This window comes from Chanos chanos, chromosome 11, assembly GCF_902362185.1.
Source record: "Chanos chanos chromosome 11, fChaCha1.1, whole genome shotgun sequence".
Classification (NCBI taxonomy): Eukaryota; Metazoa; Chordata; class Actinopteri; order Gonorynchiformes; family Chanidae; genus Chanos; species Chanos chanos.
Window position 1 is genome coordinate 2,002,447 of NC_044505.1, and position 20,054 is coordinate 2,022,500.

A 20,054-nucleotide genomic window follows, 5' to 3' on the forward strand; every position below is an offset into this window, starting at 1 on the left:
CCTGCAGATGTGTGGAATAACCTTTCCCTGGCCACGACGGCTGAGATTATGTTTGGCATGTACCAAAGCCTAGCAGTGAGCTTTTTAATCCCATGACACAACATCCAAACTCTGGGCTTCCCCTGCCACGGACAAGCATAAAATAAAAACATAAAACAAACATCTCTCTCTCTCTTCCTCTCTCTCTCGCTCTCGTTCTCTCTCTTCCTCTCTCTCTCTTTATCCCCCCCCCCCCTCTCTCCCTCTCCCCCCCTCTCTCTCTCTCTTCCTTTCTCTCTCTATCTCTCCCTCTTGCTCTCGCTCTCTCTCCCTCTCTCTCCCCCTCTTCATCTGTCTCTTTCTTTCTTTCTTTCTTTCTTTCTTTCTTGCTTTCCCTACCTCTGAATCATGTTCTGTCTGCTGGCCTCCCGCTGGGGGTGTATTTTGTCACTGACAGGAATACAGCATCTTTCCTTCTCTTTCTCCCTCCCTCCTTCCTTCCTTCCCTCTCTCTCCCCCCTCTCCTCTGTCCCTCTGTTCAGTTGGGTCCTGACACTAAACGTTGCCCATGTTGGTGTAACAGTTGATGTTGTCCAAAGCTAGTGTTTAAACCCCCCCCCCCCCCAGTCGTCTCTCTCTTTCTCTTCCACTCTCTCCAGCTCTCACTCCCTCTCAGTAATAAAATGTTATGATTTTAGAAGGTTCAGGGCACGGTCTCCCTCTCACAGGAAAAAAAAAGAAATGAAAAGAAAAACAAAAACAGGGCAGGAGACTGTAGAGAGTAAATATGTAAAGTGGTGGAAGCTATCAGGTATCAGAGATTTATTTTTCTCTCTTCAGCAGTAGTCTGCTTATTTAGGGTCATGTTCTGTGGCTTCATCTGATTGGCTCCTCAGATGCTGATTGACAGCTGATCCCCACTTGGCCTGTATGTCGCTTAAGTTACTATGTGGGCGGGTTTAACCGCTTTCTCTCGTCTAATGTTGCAGCTTCGGTGGTGTGTAGGCTAGTCATGTATGGGTTGTTGGTTTGATTGACAGGTGAGATCAAACCTGCCGTCCAATCATCAGCTGCGTAAGTTGAGGCCAGAGCCTCATTGGTGACTCAGGAGTTAGCTGCAAAGACAGACCTCTTAATACACAAACCACAGCAGAATTATTTGTCAGCCAGTCAAGCAGAGAACAGCGGAAATACCTGTAGGTTTACTCAGGCTAGTGCTGAGTAGACCTGGCAGTCGTGGGCAAAATGTGCAAAAACAAGCTTTATTCAAAGCTTTTCCCTGAATCCGTTCCCCTCACATTCCCAGTCCTCGGCCTACATTTTCCGGAATTGGCTTATTCTTTCAGCTTGAATACAGAAAGACCCCGGCACTCCAGGGATTGGCTCTCTTCTCCCTTCCAGTCTAATTGGCCCTCCCGGTCACGATCGGGTATGTCCGCAGAGGCATCGCTACCTCAAATTATCTGACTTCTGTCATACAGCCCAGAAATAATAAGAAAAAAAGCCCAGAAATAGAAACTCAGCTGCTTGGTTTTGGGCTCAAAGCAAATGAACAAAAATGTGGTGTTGTGTCTCCTCTGAACTCTATACCTGTTTCAGTGTTATGGCAAGAGAGAGAGAGAGAGAAAATATAGTGTTATAAAGTGCTGATTGTGCAGAAGTGCAAAGCTGTGAAATTCCCGTGAGAAGTCCCCAGGATCATGTGGTGGATTATTTAGCAGTGTACCCACCCCACCTCCTTAGCGTTATAACTGTGAGATTTTGGGCCCCTCTTTCCGGGCTCACGACTCTTGCACGGTGACATGTGGAATTCGCTGAGCTGCTTTTGCACGGTTTGACTGGGAGTGTCAGGTGCAATTACAGCCAGTTTTGTCACTCTGACCGGACAGACTCTCCGACTCTTTGACTGGACTCATACAGTTTCTCTCCCTGCTGTTTCACTAAGCTGGCTCCAATTTGGTCAAGGTCACTGAGTTATTAAAGGGGGGGGGGCAGTATTTTCCATCGTCACATGAATGGAGGTGGATTTTTTTTTTTTTTTTTTCTAAGCTAAGGCATTCAGAAACCAAACTATTCCCAAAACAAACCCCTCATGTGACCAACACAGAGAAATTCCTGTCTTTTGAAATCAACTCCTGGGGATCCACTGCCTTTTTTAACTGATCACCGAGACACCTTGTGTGACGTGTCTGCTAGTCAACACGGTCCAAATTATTTTAATGAGCAGGTTGTACCGACAGAGCGCTGTCCAATGAGAGCTCGGGCCTGGATTTTGGAAACTCTTGTGGCTACTTCATGTTTCTGGCCTCTGGAAGTGTGATTTTCATCCCAGACAAAGAAACTTGAGGAATCCCCTTAAAGAATCCTCAAACAAGTCGTCAGGTGACCGCATCGAGCAGTATACTCTAGTGCTGTACTAAGACTGAGATAAATAACCATTTAGCCCACTCAAATTTGAATTGCAGTTCATCGATGAAATATAATGTATTGATCCACATCCCGCATGAGTGCTTAGCTGTTGTTTGGCGGCTGATTTTTTTGTTGTTGTTTTTGTTTTTGTTTTATCGGGTCAATGGATTGCAGCCCAGAGTCGTTTGTTTAACTGTAGGTAAGCTTTGTGTTGTTCTTTTCCCTGCAGCCTGCTGAACAGTGGCTCTGTTAGAGGAAAGCGTGTGCACATCCTCTCGTACCTCCCCGGAGCATGTACAGCAGGAGGTTAGCCGTCTGGAGCGTACAAAGAGAGTCGTTTGCATTCTTACGTTTATGGTACATCTGTAGTTCTGTGTAACATACTCGTGTCCGACACACACATATGGACCACGGAGTCTTCAGAACTCCACTCTTCTGTCCATATGGACACAGAATCACCGGCCTGCTACAGTCAGACACTCAAGAGCCCCCCCCCCCCCCCCCCCCCCCTCTCTGTCTCTCGCTCTCTCTCTCTGTCTCTCGCTCTCTCTCTCTCTCTCTCTCTGTTAAAAAAAAAAAATCAGCACTCAAATCTCTAGATATCTCTGTCTTCAAGTCAAAACACAACCTATGTTTTCTTTGCCTTCTCAAGGTCACATGAACATCTGTTTGCTGTTTTAGTGGGTTGGTACATTGTTTGCTGTTTGTAAAATGCCTCTTTTTCTTTCTGTGTCTGTCGTGAACCCCCTCTCTCTCTTTCCCAATCTTCCCAATCTGCTATAATCAGACACCCGCTGCAGCGGCTCGCAAAACTATGTTTCTCAATTGAATTTTGCACTAAAAGACAGCTGGTCCTGTGTGACCTCTGAAGAGAAGTGAGTCGGGCCGATAAGTGTGCCGCTGATATTGCCGTATTGATTTTCCTCCATTTGGGCTCTGAGCCACACCGGTTTCATTTTCCACTGCCACAATAAAAATAACGGGCCAATGAAACACAGCCCGGGGGGAACTGCAGTTTCACAGCAACCTCTGTTCTCAAAAACATACGTGTGTGTGTTATTTTTTTCTGGGTGTGTTCTTTAGGCAAGTGGATTGTTTGAAGTTCTTCGGTGAATCAGTTAATCTCAGTGTTCATTTAGTGAGATCATACCCGCTTTGTTGATGGTAACAATGTTTTAATTCTAATTATTGCAGTGTCCTCTATGAGGTCTGTAGTATTGCCTGTTCTTTTTATTCTCTTTTGGGTCTAACTAGTGCACTATCACAGTTTAGATATCAAATTAAATCAGCAACAGTTCTAAATGTATTGGGAACCTGTCGTCTCAGCAATGGAATATTGTCAGAAATTGTTAAGAGTGCTGTTTTTTTTTGTTGTTTTTTTTTTCAGTACTAGATATTATCTTATGCTTTGGTGCTTTGTATTTTTCAATCTTACGGTGTTGTTGCTTGAACATCTCTTGTTTTTTCTGTTTCTTACAAACTGAGCCTGTTAGAATGCTTTTCATTATATCCCCCTCTTTTCTCTAACACACATTGGAGAGGAGTGGAGTTAAGTTAAGCTCTTTCAGACACACTTCTCATGCACAGGCCTTAGACAAGTGAATTATTCAACACATACAAAAAAAAATGTATGTTTGCTCCCTGCCAGAGTTCAAATCCACACAAAACCCTCACAGTCATTTAGACAACAAAAAGATTCACAGCATATGCTCTTGCCATCTCTCCCTGCACCTCCTCGTCTCTCTCTCTCTCTCTCTCTCTCTCTCTCTCTCTCTCTTTCTCTCTTTCTCTCTGTCTCTCTCTCTGTCTCTCTCTCTCTCTCTCTCTCTCTCTCTTTCTCTCTGTCTCTCTCTCTCTGTCTCTCTCTCTTTCTCTCTCTGTGTCTCTGTCTCTCTCTGTCTGTGTCTCTCTGTCTCTGTCTCAGTCTCTCTCCCCCCCCACCCCCACCTTCCTCTCTGTGCTCCTCCCTGCACCTCCCCATCACTTTCCCTCTCTCTTAACCCCCCCCCCCCCACCCCTCTCTCTCTCTCTCTCTCTCTCTCTCTCTCTCTCTCTGGGTTGAATTGAGTTATCTCTGTCCTGAGAGAGTAAGTTATTATAAGGACAGAGGGGGTTGACACACTCTGAGATAACTGGAGGAAATCCAATTACCTTTTACTGTTTTCTTTCTAATAGTGTCTCTAATACGGAAAAGATCTCTCAGATCTCACCCCTGCAGTCAGTATGTGATCACGCCTGATAGATACGTAAGGAGAGAGAGAGAGAGAGAGGGAGGAATCGACCTCCTCTTTCTTTCTTTCTTTCTTTCTTTCTTTCTTTTTTATGAGAGTTTTCCTCATCAGGGATGAGAAGTGGTGTTTGCCGGGGCAGAAGGGCAGATAGAGAGCCCTTGATAAAGAAGAACTAGATCATTCCTTTTCTCTCCCTCCCTGGGCTTGTCTGTCTTTTTCTCTCTGTTATGCTGTAGTGTGTAATTGAATGGCCTGGCTAAGATGAGGGGTAGTGGCTGACTCTGTAATTAGCGTTTAGTGTCTGTGTATGTGTGTGTGTCTGGTGTGTAAGGTGATATCCAGACTTAATTACATCAGCTCCAAATCCAGTCTCATTTGTCCCCTATAATCTCACCATCATTAACCATGTATCCACTGTCTGAGTCTTACCGCCTCACGTACACGCCGACACACTCATACACACATACATACACACATTCACCCACATAGACGTATATACGTCCATCCACACACGCATACATATTCACACTCCACACACACTCACACTTACAAACACACATATACACACATTCACTCAGTCACATACTCCTCACTTACACACTACCCAACGCATGCACATACCCTCATACACACACGCTGACACAGGGATGCAGCCTGTCTCAGTGTCTAAAATGAACCCTAAGCATCTCAGAGGACACTGACTCACTGACAATATATATATGTATATATATATATATATATATATATATATATATATATATATATAGATAGATAGATAGATAGATAGATAGATATGTGCAGTCAGTTCACAGCTGTGTGTTTTCCTGGAGCTCATGTCAAAGTGCTTGTACATTCATTAACACCGTACACCGTTACACTGACTTAGCAGAGGTGTGTGTTTCTCAGCACTCTCCTGGTTGTGTCTGATTCTTAAAGAAAGGAGAACTCTTTCGAAACGAGTTTCTCCTCTTGCCGATGGTTAGGTCACATGACACAAGCTGTCTCTTTAACCCAACACGTAAGATCTCCACACTTCACCCATATCATTACTCTCACTAAGCATGTGATAGAGAGTACAAAAGTATACACACTGTAATCCCCCCACCGCCACCTTCTGTCTCTCTCTCTCTCTCTCTCTCTCTCTCTCTCTAATTAAGTCCCCAGGTGATACCTCTGTAGCACACATCATTATATTTGACCTCTGACCCCATGTTGTGGAGAGCAGGCACCAGCATCTCCTCTCTCCGCTCCTCATCTCTCCCTGCAGCCAACACAGCTCCTTACCCACAGAGACAACAGACAACATCTAACGCTGGCCTCGCTCTTCAACTGTCTATAACATTATGACTATAAGCATATAAACATGAGAATTTGAGTCTTTTTGGATGAATCAAATTTCTTTTTTTTTTTTTTTTTTTTTTTTTTAATTTCATTTAGTAAATGGTCCAGGCAATCCAGAGTCACTTGCAGAATGTCTGTGCAGTTAATTGGTAAAATAAAGCCAGTGCGCAGGTCTCGCAGGGTGTAGAATCCCCCCAATAAACTTGACTGTAGTAGAAGTTATACACAATGTGAGTGAAAATGTTCAGAATTGTAGGGAAACCTTTCTCTTACTCTTCTGTGCACTCATTTAGTGTAGTTATATTATTGTTAAAAATTCTGTTCTCATTTTTGCCATGGCACAGGTAAATTCAGGAGAGCGCAGTTTGTTTTGATTCCGTTAATGTCTCGTTCTCTCTTGTAAATATAAGTACTTATGGGCAAGCCAGTCTCGTCACGTTGTGAGAATTTATGGTCCTTTCCATCCTGTTGTGTGTGTGGGATGAACACACTGGCATTATACAGGAGGAATCAAAAGGCACGGAGCGGTGTGGGACACGTTCATTTTTCACTTCCCGTGCATCTCCTTCATTTGACTATTTTTCACCTGAAAAGGACAGTTAATTCCTCCTCTTCCTCTGGAGGCCTGACCTTGAGGTGGCCGGGAGTGGTGTCTCTCTGTGGCCCCGCGTGGACTAATGGGGGCACGCGCTCGTGTTTGGGTGGGGGGGGTAGGTATCTTAAGATGAAGCGTCTGCCATCTGCACATTATGACCAGTCCATTAAAAGAGAGGGAAGGAATGAGGAAGAAGGAGGAGAAAAGGAATGAGGGAGAGAGAAAGAAAGAGAGGAGATACTTTGATAAGTTGTTGTGCTTGCTTTAACCTTGATAGTATCAGAGGGGAACGGGGAGGGGTTGGGCGAAAGAGAAGGCGACATATTCTGTCTTTTCGTTCAGCGGAGCGAGTTCTTTTTTTCTTTTTTTTTCTTTCCCCTGCACACCCGTCCGTCGCCTGGGGAGAAGGAGAAGGGTGGAAAATCAATATGACGATGTTTTGGCTGACAGGGGGTATCGTCTCAGAATTGAGGTGGCTGTCAGACGCTGTCACTCTCTGACTTTTGTTCGCCATTGTACTTTTAAACCGTCATTTTTCTTCGTCGTCGCCTCTCTCTCTCTCTCTCTCCCTCCCTCTCTCTCTCTCTCTCTCTCTCTCTCTCTCTCTCAGGAGGGCCTTTGTCTGAATTCCCCCGACAGTACTGTTCCACGTTGGTTTTTAAATTTGGACAGAGGGAGAAAAGAGTTCAAAAGATCAAGTATGATGGGGAATCTTGTGAGGTTTTTTTTTTTTTTTTTTTGATTGTCTCAGCATCTCTCCTTTTGTCTTTTTTCTTTCTCTCTCTCTCTTTTTCTATTTGTTCTTTTGTGACCTCTCTCATTTGTGCTCTCTGTCTTTTTGATCATTCAGGAATCTGTAATGAATAAGTTGCGTTTTTCCAGTGGATTTGCATTCCCTGGAAATGTAGTGACAAGGACATTGCTGTCAGCGAGGCCGTTTTCCCGTTTAAATGAAACCCTCTGGGAGTGAGCGATGGATGAATGAGAGAGACACGAGTATGAGAGTGCTCGCTGAATGCATAACAGAGAGAACAAATCACACAGTTTAATAAGAGACACACTGTTTTCTGCCTGGACTCCCAACAAGCCCCCAAAACGCCACGGGGACCCTGGATTCACTCTCAGGGCTGGTGGATGCTTGGATTGCCTTACATATGAGCAGGGCCCCAGCTTGTCACTCAAACACACACACACACACACACACACACACTAACACACGTTCCTGATGAGTTTTAATGTGGGTGTTGCTCCCTCAATGTATGATTATGTAGGTTAGCTTTTCCACCCTGTTGTGGGGAGAAAAGGGCTTCTGTGACCAGTTGTATTGCCAACATACAGATACAGTCCTGTACCACTCTGTGCATGTGTCTAAAAGAGTGACATCTCTGACACCTGCACCACAGCGCTTTGTGTTCACATGCTCCCCCCGCTTTAGTTAGATATCATTCCCTAAGTTTTTTCAATCTGAACAGATCTCCTCACCCTCTGACCTCCATTATTTTTTTTTTTCAGAATAATTTAGCTGCCTGTTCTCTTCGTAATGCAGGCCATTTATATGCATGCTGTTGTATTTATATGTGCAGCCAGTGAATATTCTGAGGTGTGGCTGTTTGTGATGGACGTTATTACAGTTTGGCGGTAATGGCCTGTCGTTGGAGGAGATAGTATTTTCACAGAGCCAAGTGTCTGGCCCGTCCGATCCAGTCAGTCAGAACACACGATGCAGTGTGAACTGGGCGATTACACTGTCTCAAGTCATAACGGAGAGAGAGAGAGAGATCTGAGACCAGTGTTAACTGGTGATCACAGGCCTTCATGGAAACTTCAGGAAACAGGCTTCACCCTTTTGTCTCTGAAGTTGGCTGTTATGTGCATTTAAACCTCACCCAACACATTTTCCCCCTCAAATCAGTCCTGGGTTCAAGTTGACCTTGTAAAGTATACAGCCAAGCCAGACCTAAAAATTTGGTTTTGACATAAGGAGGGGGGTGCGGGGGTGTAAGAGTGAAGGTGATGTTGTGTTAATGACTCTGAGCGTGTGTGTTCAGCTGTGTGTGTGCGTGCATGCATGTGTGTGTGTGTCTGTGTGTGTGTGTAAGGGTGGGTGACATTGCTGAGCTCATTTAAATGCGCTGGGGTCCCAGGGACTGTTCCACCCACGTAATTAAGAGCGTGTTTATGGTGATACGTTTTCACGCACAGACGCCAATTAATAACATGTAGGTTACCAGTCAACACAAAGAGAAAAAGCTTGTAGGGTTTTTACATTGAGGTGAATGAATGGTAATGGAAGAGTGTCAGTAGTTAGTGGAAGTACTTACTTATAAGCACCTTAGAGGTGTAATATACACAACACTGCAAGTGCAGTACAACTGTGTGTCATGTGTCTGCTGATTGGCTGGTTTTCTGGACTGTTGTTATTGAAATGACAGTGGAGAGAGAGTGACGTGATTCTTCATTGTATGTTTGAGTGGCTGGTGAGCCTGACTTCTCCACAAATGGGGTCTTATTTTTCTACCTTAGGTTAATATCCCTGAACCTCATATAGAGGCCACATTCCCTCGCGCTGGAATGGAGATGCATTGCTCTCTCTCTCTCTCTCTCTCTCTCCCTCTCTCTCTCTCATCCATCCATATTTTCCTAATCCAGCTGCAGTGGAGACCATTTTAAATGTTCACCCCTCCAACCCTTTCAAGGCATTTCCATTCCTCTCTACCCCTCTCTGCTCACTTTGCTTTAAGGTCAAGTCGGACTGAAACGCGGCCCAAACAGACATAGATTGATAATTAGGGAAGGGTAGCTACTCTAATGTGATTTATCTGTATGGATTTTCTGTCAGATATGACGAGTCGGCACACAAATTGGAGAGGAGGTCCCATTAGAAAGCACTTTGGTACGTTTACCAGTAACTTCACCCCAGCAGGTTGCTTTTCTCTGCCGGCGTGAGCCCAGACGGTCCTGTACAGTATCTGCCGGAGCGCTGTGGTTCTGTCCAGGCCTAATTTAATTGAGAGCCATAATACACAATGGATGGAGCTTTGGGAATTGCATTAGCAGGGCACCGCTGGCCGCGTTAACCTTTCGCCTCTCTTCTGCCCGCCGCGTGTTGCAGCAGGATGCGTAAGAACGGCAGAGTCGAGGCAGGGCAGGGAAAAAACAAACCTCTTGCATCATGTTTTCCTTTCTTTGCGTGTCTCGGAATTTGAACGCTTAGCGAGGTTATGAAAATGCAAACAGTTCACAGCCCACAGCCTGATTTTAAAGTGCTGTACACTTGAAATATGAGCCGTGATTTGTTGACTTTTAAATATCACATCTGACGGCACTTATTTTTTGGAGGGTTTTTTTTTTTTTTATTTTGAAAGATAAAACTGTAGAGTTTTACCCCAGAATATTTTTTTTTCCCTGTGAATAGTTGCTTTGTTATAGAATCTCATCTGAGTTCAAAGGGCTTTTCTGATAACAAATTCTGACAGAGAAAAATGGAGCCTCCTCTCTTGCATTCTGGGTAATTTGTTTGTGTTTGTAGCCTGAAGGCATTAGTAAATATGAGTGTGGTGTTATTAATCAACATGACAAAGGGCTGGAAATGACCCTGCACCTCCATTCGTTTCCACGCTGTCTAGAATTTCAATACACAGAAAGCATCAAACCCCAAATTATTTATAATCCCCCATTTCGGCTTCTGCGTCGTTCTCTCAAGTTTTCAGAGGGTTAGGTATTTTCTTTCTTTCTGATCTTTTGTGCTGTCTGTTTTGTGGGTGTGTTTTCATTTTGTAATGAAGTTTGAGGTGCTGAACAGAGCTGGGTAGAAGTGGTATTTTGTGGGAAACCAGTTCCTCTTGAAGTCGCCAGTGGATTTGACTGTACTGACAGAATTCTGTCACATACGTCGACATTTTTCTAAAATATTGAATCCACATATGACATATGGCTCACATTTTAGAAACACTGTCAGAGTTTCATTTCTGCTGAAGCACTCTGAAAATTGGTGAATTTTCATAACACGCAAAATGAACTTCAGTTGCATGTAGGCCTCTGTGTGTGTGTGTGTGTATGTGTGTGTGTGTGTGTATGTGTGTGTGTTTGTATGTATGTGTGTGTGTATGTGTGTGTGTGTGTGTCTGTATGTCTGTCTATGTGTGTGTGTGTGTGTTATTGATGTGTGTCTAATGTGTGTATATTTATTGTGAGTCTGATGTTGTGTGTGTGTTATTGTTGTGTGTCTAATGTGTGTATATTTATTGGGAGTCTGATATTGTGTGTGTGTTATTGTTGTGTGTCTAATGTGTGTATATTTATTGGGAGTCTGATGTTGTGTGTGTGTGTGTGTGTCTAATGTGTGTATATTTATTGGGAGTCTGATGTTGTGTGTGTGTGTGTGTGTTATTGTTGTGTGTCTAATGTGTGTATATTTATTGGGAGTCTGATGTTGTGTGTGTGTGTGTGTTATTGTTGTGTGTCTAATGTGTGTATATTTATTGGGAGTCTGATGTTGTGTGTGTGTTATTGTTGTGTGTCTAATGTGTGTATATTTATTGGGAGTCTGATGTTGTGTGTGTGTGTGTGTGTGTGTCTAATGTGTGTATATTTATTGGGAGTCTGATGTTGTGTGTGTGTGTGTGTGTTATTGTTGTGTGTCTAATGTGTGTATATTTATTGGGAGTCTGATGTTGTGTGTGTGTTATTGTTGTGTGTCTAATGTGTGTATATTTATTGGGAGTCTGATGTTGTGTGTGTGTTATTGCTGTGTGTCTAATGTGTATATTTATTGGGAGTCTGATGTTGTGTGTGTGTGTGTGTCTAATGTGTGTATATTTATTGGGAGTCTGATGTTGTGTGTGTGAGTGTGTCTAATGTGTGTATATTTATTGGGAGTCTGATGTTGTGTGTAAGTGTGTCTAATGTGTGTATATTTATTGGGAGTCTGATGTTGTGTGTGTGTGTGTCTAATGTGTGTATATTTATTGTGAGTCTGTTGTGTGTGTGAGTGTGTCTAATGTGTGTGTATATTTATTGGGAGTCTGATGTTGTGTGTGTGTGTGTGTTATTGTTGTGTGTCTAATGTGTGTATATTTATTGGGAGTCTGATGTGTGTGTGAGTGTGTCTAATGTCACGTGTGTGTTTTCTGTCCTGCAGTCCCAGTGTGCCCAGTATGCAGCGGAGAAGAGAGATGAAGAGAAGATGTGCGATCACCTGATCAGAGCCGCCAAGTACAGAGATCACATGACCGCAACCCAGCTCGTCCAGAAAATCGTCAACATCCTCACAGACAAACACGGAGCCTGGGGGAACTCGGCCACCAGGTAACAGACCGGGAACACACCTGTAACTGACGGCGACAGCACACTGTCAGTCTAGTACAGTTTGAATGTGTACGGCATCACAAACCGGTAGCACTCAAACACGGTCAAGCACTAAGGAAGTGTCTTTATCATGAGTTCAAAGCTCAGGTGCAACGTCTGAGGAAAAGTATACACATCCTCTCCAGAAAGGCTTGTCTTTAAATCAGGTCACTCATCCATAAACTCTCGCTGTAAAAACATCCCCATCTGATCTTCCTCTAGACCTCCTCTTCCTCCTCCTCTTTGTTCCTCTGTGGAGATGTTGGATAGGTCAGACATCGTGCTCTGACAGCGCTGGCTCAGCCGAGGGGAGATTTTGGCTCAGCTGAATTGTGTTTGTAAAGCTATGTTTTCACAGTAGACGCAACTGCACTGCGTGCCTGGCCTGGGCTTACAGAGAAGAAAATCTGATTTCAAACACACACCTTCACCTTGTGTAATCATCAGTGTTGTCTAATCCACACACACACACACACACACATCCTTTAGTCACAGCCCTCTCCCTGTAGCTGTTGTAGTGAGAGCTGGAGGTCTTGGCAGTGGGGAGAGGTTTGGTCTGTGTCCTGTTGTTATGGTGTGTGCTGTATGACATTTGGAGAGGGATGAAAGCATTTGAGTTATACCTACCCATTACAGTAGAAAACAAGATGTACACATTACAACAAACAAAACATATTTCAGCAAACAAGCCACTTCTCCACTGCACTGTGGTGTTCTCTCATCTTGCTTCAATTTGTATTTTTTTTTAATAGCCACTCTTTTTACTCTATGGGACACATAGTCCCTCTCTTTATTGGTGTATCTTCTACTCTCTCTCTCTCTCTCTGCTGTGTCTCTCTCTATCTCTCATACTTTCACTCTTTCTTTTTGCCGTTCTTTCATTCTTTCCTTCCTATCTTTTCTCATAGCCCTCTCTCTGCCCTGGTTTGACTCCCAGCGTTGCTCCTGACCGTGTACTGCAGGTTGCGTGCGTCTGTGTAGTCATTGGCATTCCCTGTGTTGCCCTGGTTTATTTCTATTGATGGTTTCAGTAATGGCATGTGATGGGTGCAGGATGAGGTTGGCACAGGCTGGCACAGCGACCACGGCTTTGAATAAATCTCCATCAGCCCCGTACCATTACCTCACTGCTGCAGCCGTAGGACAGAGAGAGAGAAACATCTGGTACCGACTCAGCACCACGGGACGACTGACACACACGCAGCACACACACACACACGCTCAAATAATAAAACAGATATGAAGAGGTCCATAGGGGCTTGTGGAGAAAAATAAAGTGAGTTTTCAGTCCTTTGCACACCTTGAAAATCACAGATGTGTTCATACACACATAAGAAACAAACGCTTTTAAGGACACAAATGATCAAGTATGACTACACTATTAAAAACAACATGAACACACACTCATACACACACACATACACTCTCTCACACACACTCACATGCACTCTTTCTCTCTCTCTCTCTCTCCACCTCTCTTTAAATCATCACGTCCATGAAAATGAAATCAGAATGGACTAATGGTTTCTGCGTTTGTTGGGACTGTGAAGATTTGCGAGATCCCGTTAGTTCTCGCCTCCTCTAACACAGTATTCCCCGAAGTTTCCATTCAATAAAGGCCTGAAAATGAAAATATTATTTTCTGCGGCGGGCTGATGGGAATCGTTGTTTCCTCCTGGTAGGAATGTAATACGGCCTGACACCCGCTGACCTGACTGAATGCAATTTGTGTCTTAATATCCAGCTTACAGCCATACAGGCCTCTGGAGAGACGAGGTGTGAGGTGATTTTCTCTCTCTCTCTCTCTCTCTCTCTCTCTCTCCTTTTTTCTCTTATTCTCTCAGTCTCCCTCCACTCCCTCTCTCCCTTTCTCTGTCTCTCTCTTCCTCCCTCCCTCCCTCCCTCTGAGTTCCAGTGGGAGCGTATTCACTTTCTCCAAACAAAAGAAGGGAGCACCCTGTCTGTCTGATCTCAGGCTAGCCTGTCCTTCCCTGTCATTGTTTCTGCGTCTGACTGGCTGGGTTGTGAGGGACAGACGTGTCTACCTGTCTGTATATTACTGTCCTGTCTCTCTCTGGAGTCTCAGGTGAGACAGGCTCTCTGACACACAGACAGACAAAATGAACACAGCTTTCCAGCACCAGTGCAAATGAGGCACTGGACAGAGCTCATTTTTCTCCACCCCATCCCTCTCCCTCTTTCCCTCTCTCTTTCTCTCTCTCTCTCTCTCTCTCTCTCTCTCTCTTTCTTTCTCTTTTTTTGTCGTGTTGTGGGCCCGGTGGCCGTGTTTATTTGGGTCAGGAGAGGAATCGTGTGTCATGTTGATGAGACACGCATGAAGTGGCTGAGAGGGGAGAGAGAAAGAGAGAGGGAGAGAGAGAGAGAAAGATGATGGGGGGATGATGGCAGGAGGGAGAGAATAGAGGAGAGGAGAGGAGAAGTGAGAGTCTCAGAGGATGCCCTCGTCTTCTCCTCATATCCTCCTTCATTTCATTCTAATAGTCTGACTAATGTAGCATGGAGATTCGCTCAGCCCCTCACACCCTGCCAGAGAGAGAGAGAGAGAGCGCTGTGCTTGCCAGCAGCCTGATTCACATATTCAAGTTTATTTACAAGGGAAAAGATGCTAATGCTATCCCCTTCTTTTGGCCTGTGTTATTAATTAAATAACCTGTTTGTGTTATTTGGGATATCTTGGTGTTTTTTATTTTTTCTTTTAATCATCATATTTTGTCGTATTATCTCTCAAGGGGAACAGAATACTTTCTCTTTCCGTTATCTGTTTCTCTCTCTCTCTCTCTCTCTCTCTCTCTCTCTCTCTCTCTGTAGCTGTAATACTGGCCCCCAGGCTGTGGCGTTTCCCTGCCGTGGGAACATCCATCTCTGTGCATGTCAGGGCACAAAATCTTTGTGATGCGCACTCCAATTTTCCTTCAGTAAATCAAATCTTCCTTCCTTCAGAAAGATGAATGCCAGGAGGCGGTGGCGTTATAGAAAAAAATCAATGTGCCTGAAATTGAAACAGTATGCCTCTGTATTGATCGCAGCTCGTGAAATGGAAACTAACAGCTTTGTAACTGTTTGAGTGGACAGGGCAGGCTGGCCTGAAATGGATAAACTATTGATATTACCATCACTGTGTAATATAGCACCGTGATCTTTTACGGCCAAACCCCCACGTTTCTGTACGCCTGCGGATTAACGGTGCGTGGCTGTGTACTGCTGCGCATTCTCGCCAGCAAATAACGCACTATATCTACACTTTGATTCTTCCCTTTGTCTGTTTAAGGAAGTTCCACACATTGTATGTTCATGTAGTAGATGGAGTAATGATGGATAGGTGTGTTCGTGCACAACAGTTTGGTACAGGACTTCCTTTTTTTGTGAGCAGAACAGTTTTCCCACTGGACAAGAGGTAATGAAACCTATGAAAATGCACTGCGGTTGATATAATTTCACACATTTTACGATTGGTCCAGTCCCTGGGTTCCACAAACTGTGCAATTAAATAGTGGTTAATTAACGAATTTGAGCAATCCACGTGCCGACCGTTATTTCAAAACTTTTGTCCCAACGCATTATCTCAGTTAAGCTCAGTTTAGTTTCATGTATGGTTACACACACACGCACACACACAAAGCATTTATTAGCCTAATCTACAAAATTGGAGAGACTGTCTCGGAGCCTCTGAAATGTTTTTTTTTTTTTAAAGACAGTCGTGACGTCATGTGGCAATGTCATTTTGTGTGTCATACTCTCCGTTCCTTCAGGTTGCCGTCCTGTTTCAGGAGATTTGTATTTCTGTGTGGATGTGTCACTGCCTGTATCTGCCCTCAGAGAGACACTAGGGGGACAGTGTGCTCCAGCATTAAGGAGATGTACTCTCTCTAACACACACACACACACACACACACACACACATATCCCCTGTCTGTCTCTCTTGGGAGTACTAAATTCTAGAGCACAAAACAATGCAGGGACAATAGAAGGACCTGCCTTCTTGGTCATCTAATTTTATACACCAATGCAAGTACACGCACCACACACACACACACACACACCATTACACAAGCACAACACATATAAAAATGCTCAGCCCTCTCTCTCTCTCTCATCCTCTGTGCTCATTACACGATATTTCATCAGTGTTACCATTTCAGGCATCACTACCAACACACCACGGACACTGTAAACACATGGAGCAAACACACATGACACGCACACTGAGAGAGAGACACGCACACACACACACACATACACAGAGAGAGAGACACGCATACACACACACACACATACACAGAGAGAGAGACACGCACACACACACACACATACACACAGAGAGAGAGACATGCGCACACACACACGTACACAGAGAGAGAGAGACACACACACACACATACACAGAGAAAGAGAGACATGCACACACACACACACATACACAGAGAGAGAGAGACATGCGCGCACACACACGTACACGGAGAGAGAGAGACACGCACGCACACACACACGTACACAGAGAGAGAGAGACACGCACGCACACACACACGTACACAGAGAGAGAGAGACACGCACACACACACAAACACATACACAGAGAGAGAGAGACACGCACACACACACGTACACAGAGAGAGAGAGACACACACACACACACACAGAGAGAGAGACACACACACACACACGTACACAGAGAGAGAGAGACACACACACACGTACACAGAGAGAGAGAGACACACACACACACACACACACACAAACACATACACAGAGAGAGAGAGACACGCACACACACACGTACACAGAGAGAGAGAGACACACACACACACACACACACATACACAGAGAGAGAGAGACACGCACACGCACACACATACACAGAGAGAGAGAGACACGCAAACACACATACACAGAGAGGGCAAGATGTGTGACAGTGTGGTCCATCAGCACAGACTGATTTCTCACAGCACACACACACACACACGTCTACACAGAGAGAGAGATGATACATGGCGGATAACCGGTTGGTAAAGGCCGATCCTCATTAGACTGATTTTATTTACTGCTGTCGTATTAATGTTTATTCCTGACCTCAGGGATACACACATGTGGAAAAATATTTGTTTCTGGTTACCAGAGATGCAGTAATCCAGTGGCCAATGGAGAACTGGTCCAGAACCTCCTCTCTCACACACAGTATTAGCCAGAAACTAGCAGCGTGGATGTCCAGTCTTTCAGTCCAAAATGCCGGTATTTACCTCCAATCACTCAGAAGCTCTCAGGGACAGATGAATCACTCCCTCTGATTGGCCGATAGCATGATTCCATCCTACAGTCAAGCAGGGATGGACTCTGTAGTGCTAGCATGTATGGATGGAAGCAGACGTGTGCTGAGGTAAAGTCCAGATTGGAGAAATGGGAGGTTATGGAGTCAGTACAGCTGGAAGATCTGATGTGACAACCTTAGGCTGTGTGTGTGTGTGTGTGTGTGTGTGTGTGTGTGGACGGACTCATAGCTGGACTGCTCCGGTACCAGCTGTGTATAGAGTGGGAGATTTAGGTCCTCAGCCATGAAGACCCTGTGCTTACTCCTGGAGTATTTCAAGGAGAAACACCAGACCCTTCAGAGATGGAAATGAAAACTTCTCTGTCTCACTCTTTCTCTCTCTCTCTCTCTCTCTCTCTCTCGTGTTAGTGGTGTGGTTTTCCAAATGAGTAACTCTAGACCTTGGCATGTATATAAGTGAGCAGGCTGATCTGGAGTGGCTGTTCGTGTCTCAGTGCGGACTCCCTGTCTTTATCGGATCATCGTCATCATCGCTCTTCTCCGTGCGGGATCTGCTCGCCGAGTAAACAGCAGCCCAGATCTCCTCAAAATGGACCAGCTCCGAGCCATCTCAGTGCCTGTGTGTACATTAGACCACTCATGGCACCGTGGCCAATGCTTAGCACTGTCAGCTCCCAGCATTTTCATTATGTATAGGGGGATTAGATGGCAATCCAAGAAGGAAGTCTGTGCCCCCCCCCCTTTAAAGTGTAGTAGGTTTTGTGTTCTGTTAAGAGTTTTTTTGGTGTGTGTGTGTGTGTGTGTGTGTGTGTGTGTGTGTGTGTGTGTGTGTGTGTGTTGATGGTTTGACTCCGCACTATCAGTTTGATCTATAACTTTATATGCTGGACAGAGAGACATTAGGAGAGAAATGCTTTTATCAGTTTGGCCTGTTGCCCCACCCCCAGTTTTCTCCATAAGCACAAATTACTGTACGTCAAAACACAGATGCAACTGTTTTACTTAGATTTTTTTTTTTCAGAAGCCGCTTAACGAGAGCCATTAATGGCTTAGTTTAGCCATAAACATCCCGCTTGACTCTAGGCCAGTGTAACAGAGAGCAAATGTCTGTGTGTGTGTGTGAGTGTGTGTGTGCGCGCGTGTGTGCGTGCGTGCGTGCGTGTGTGTGTGTGTGTGAGTGTATGTGTGTGCGTGTGCATGTTCGTGTGTGTGTGTCGTGTTTTACTACTGTTCCTCGGCTACCTTCCTTGCATTCCGCTCCCTTCCGCAAAAATCCCCTTCAAGCATCAGCATCTGCCCATGACCTTTGACCATAAACATTTACCGTAAACACACATCAGACTCACAGACTATCGGACTTTGCTCTGCACTGTGTGTGGTATAAAAAAAAATAAAATGAAAAAGAAACATCTACGTGTCTTTGAATTGCCCCGTTCTGTGTCTTCAGCAGAGCGTTCACAATGCCTGTGAGTGAGCAGGACTCCAGTCTCATTGTCTCTTTTGAAAGGGGAGATTGTCCTGGGCCTGGACTCCACTGTCTTTCGTGGAGTTAGAAGGCGTGTGAGATTTGTGTGGCAGTGCCTGGGGGGTAATGGAAATGAATTTAAATATGCCTTAATGAAAACATTTAGCTGCCTGTGTATATACAGCACAGTGGCTGGGATGGTCGGAAACAGAAACACCGTGTCAGTGCGGATCGTGTTTAAGGGCCCTCTGTCTGCTGATGCTGTCCATATGTTAGCCTGACGGATCCTTCTGGAATCTGCCGTGCTGTGTCTTCCCTGGCGGAGCGTCTGTTAAGCGAGGGCCTCTCTGTCTCCACTGTGACTTCTCTGACTGTGCGTTCTGTAAGTCTGAGGAGAGGCCATGGTCTTCCCTTTGTTATTAAGGGTTCATTTTCTGCCGTGGTTCTCTTCGTCTTTTTTTGTTTTGTTTTGTTTTGTTTTAATTTTTTTTTTTTAATAATGGCCGTATACAGTACAGTATAGTTGTGCATGCATATGCATGTGTGAATAAGGTAATAGTGATCCTGATGCCGTGCATGTATGTGTGTGTCTGCGTGCATGTGTGTGTTTCTGTGCGTGTGTGTATAGGATATTAGTGATCCTGATGGTGTGTATGTGTGTGTGCATGTGTGTATAGGATATTAGTGATCCTGATGGCGTGTGTGTGTGTGTGTGTGTGCGTGCACATATGTTTGTGCATGCGTGTGTGCGTGTGTGTGTTTAAGGTATTAGTGGTTTTGGTGCTGTGTTTGTCCAGTGTGATTTTTATCAGACACATTCAGCTCTGGTCTCCACAGCCGCTCCCATAACCCGCTTCACAGGACGTTTTAATGGAACTCCTGTTATAAAGTATCAAATGCAGCTCTGTTCCAGAAAGACCTATTACCGGACCCAGGCCTAAACCCCGTCCCCTCTGCACACACCCCCAGATTTATGGTCCTCATGTTCCCCTAAAGAAAGTCCATGGCCTTGGCCGACCAAGGTCAAGAGAGGGCCCTGATCAATATCTGAGTGAAAAGCCATTCGCCAAGTTTTTAAGGTTTTTTTTTTTTTTTTTTTTTGACTCACTCACTCCGTCTCTCTCTCACTCTCTTTCTGGATGTAATATCTGGGGAGTATCGATTGTCAGGGTGCAGCAGTTAGTCAGAGGCTATCTCCCTTAACTAACCCCTTATCACTGCACCACCTCTCTCTCTCTCTCTCTTTCTCTCTCTCTCTCTCTCTCTCTCTCTCTCTCTCTCTCTCTGAATTTCACTCTCACTCTCTCTCTCTCACCCTTTCTCCCCCCGTCTCTTACCCTTTCTCTCTCTCTCTTTCTCCCCCCCCCCCTCAATTTCTCTCTCTCTCTCTCTCTCTCTCTCTCT

General features: G+C 44.8%; 1 protein-coding gene across 1 annotated transcript in view; it reads left to right on the plus strand.

Moving 5' to 3' along the window:
* Positions 1–20,054, plus strand: part of lrba (LPS-responsive vesicle trafficking, beach and anchor containing) — a 232,867-nt gene that overhangs the window by 101,367 nt on the left and 111,446 nt on the right. The window contains exon 36 of the mRNA XM_030787677.1: positions 11,696–11,862. Coding sequence (XP_030643537.1) covers positions 11,696–11,862 — 167 coding nt within the window. The remainder of the gene's footprint in view (positions 1–11,695; positions 11,863–20,054) is intronic.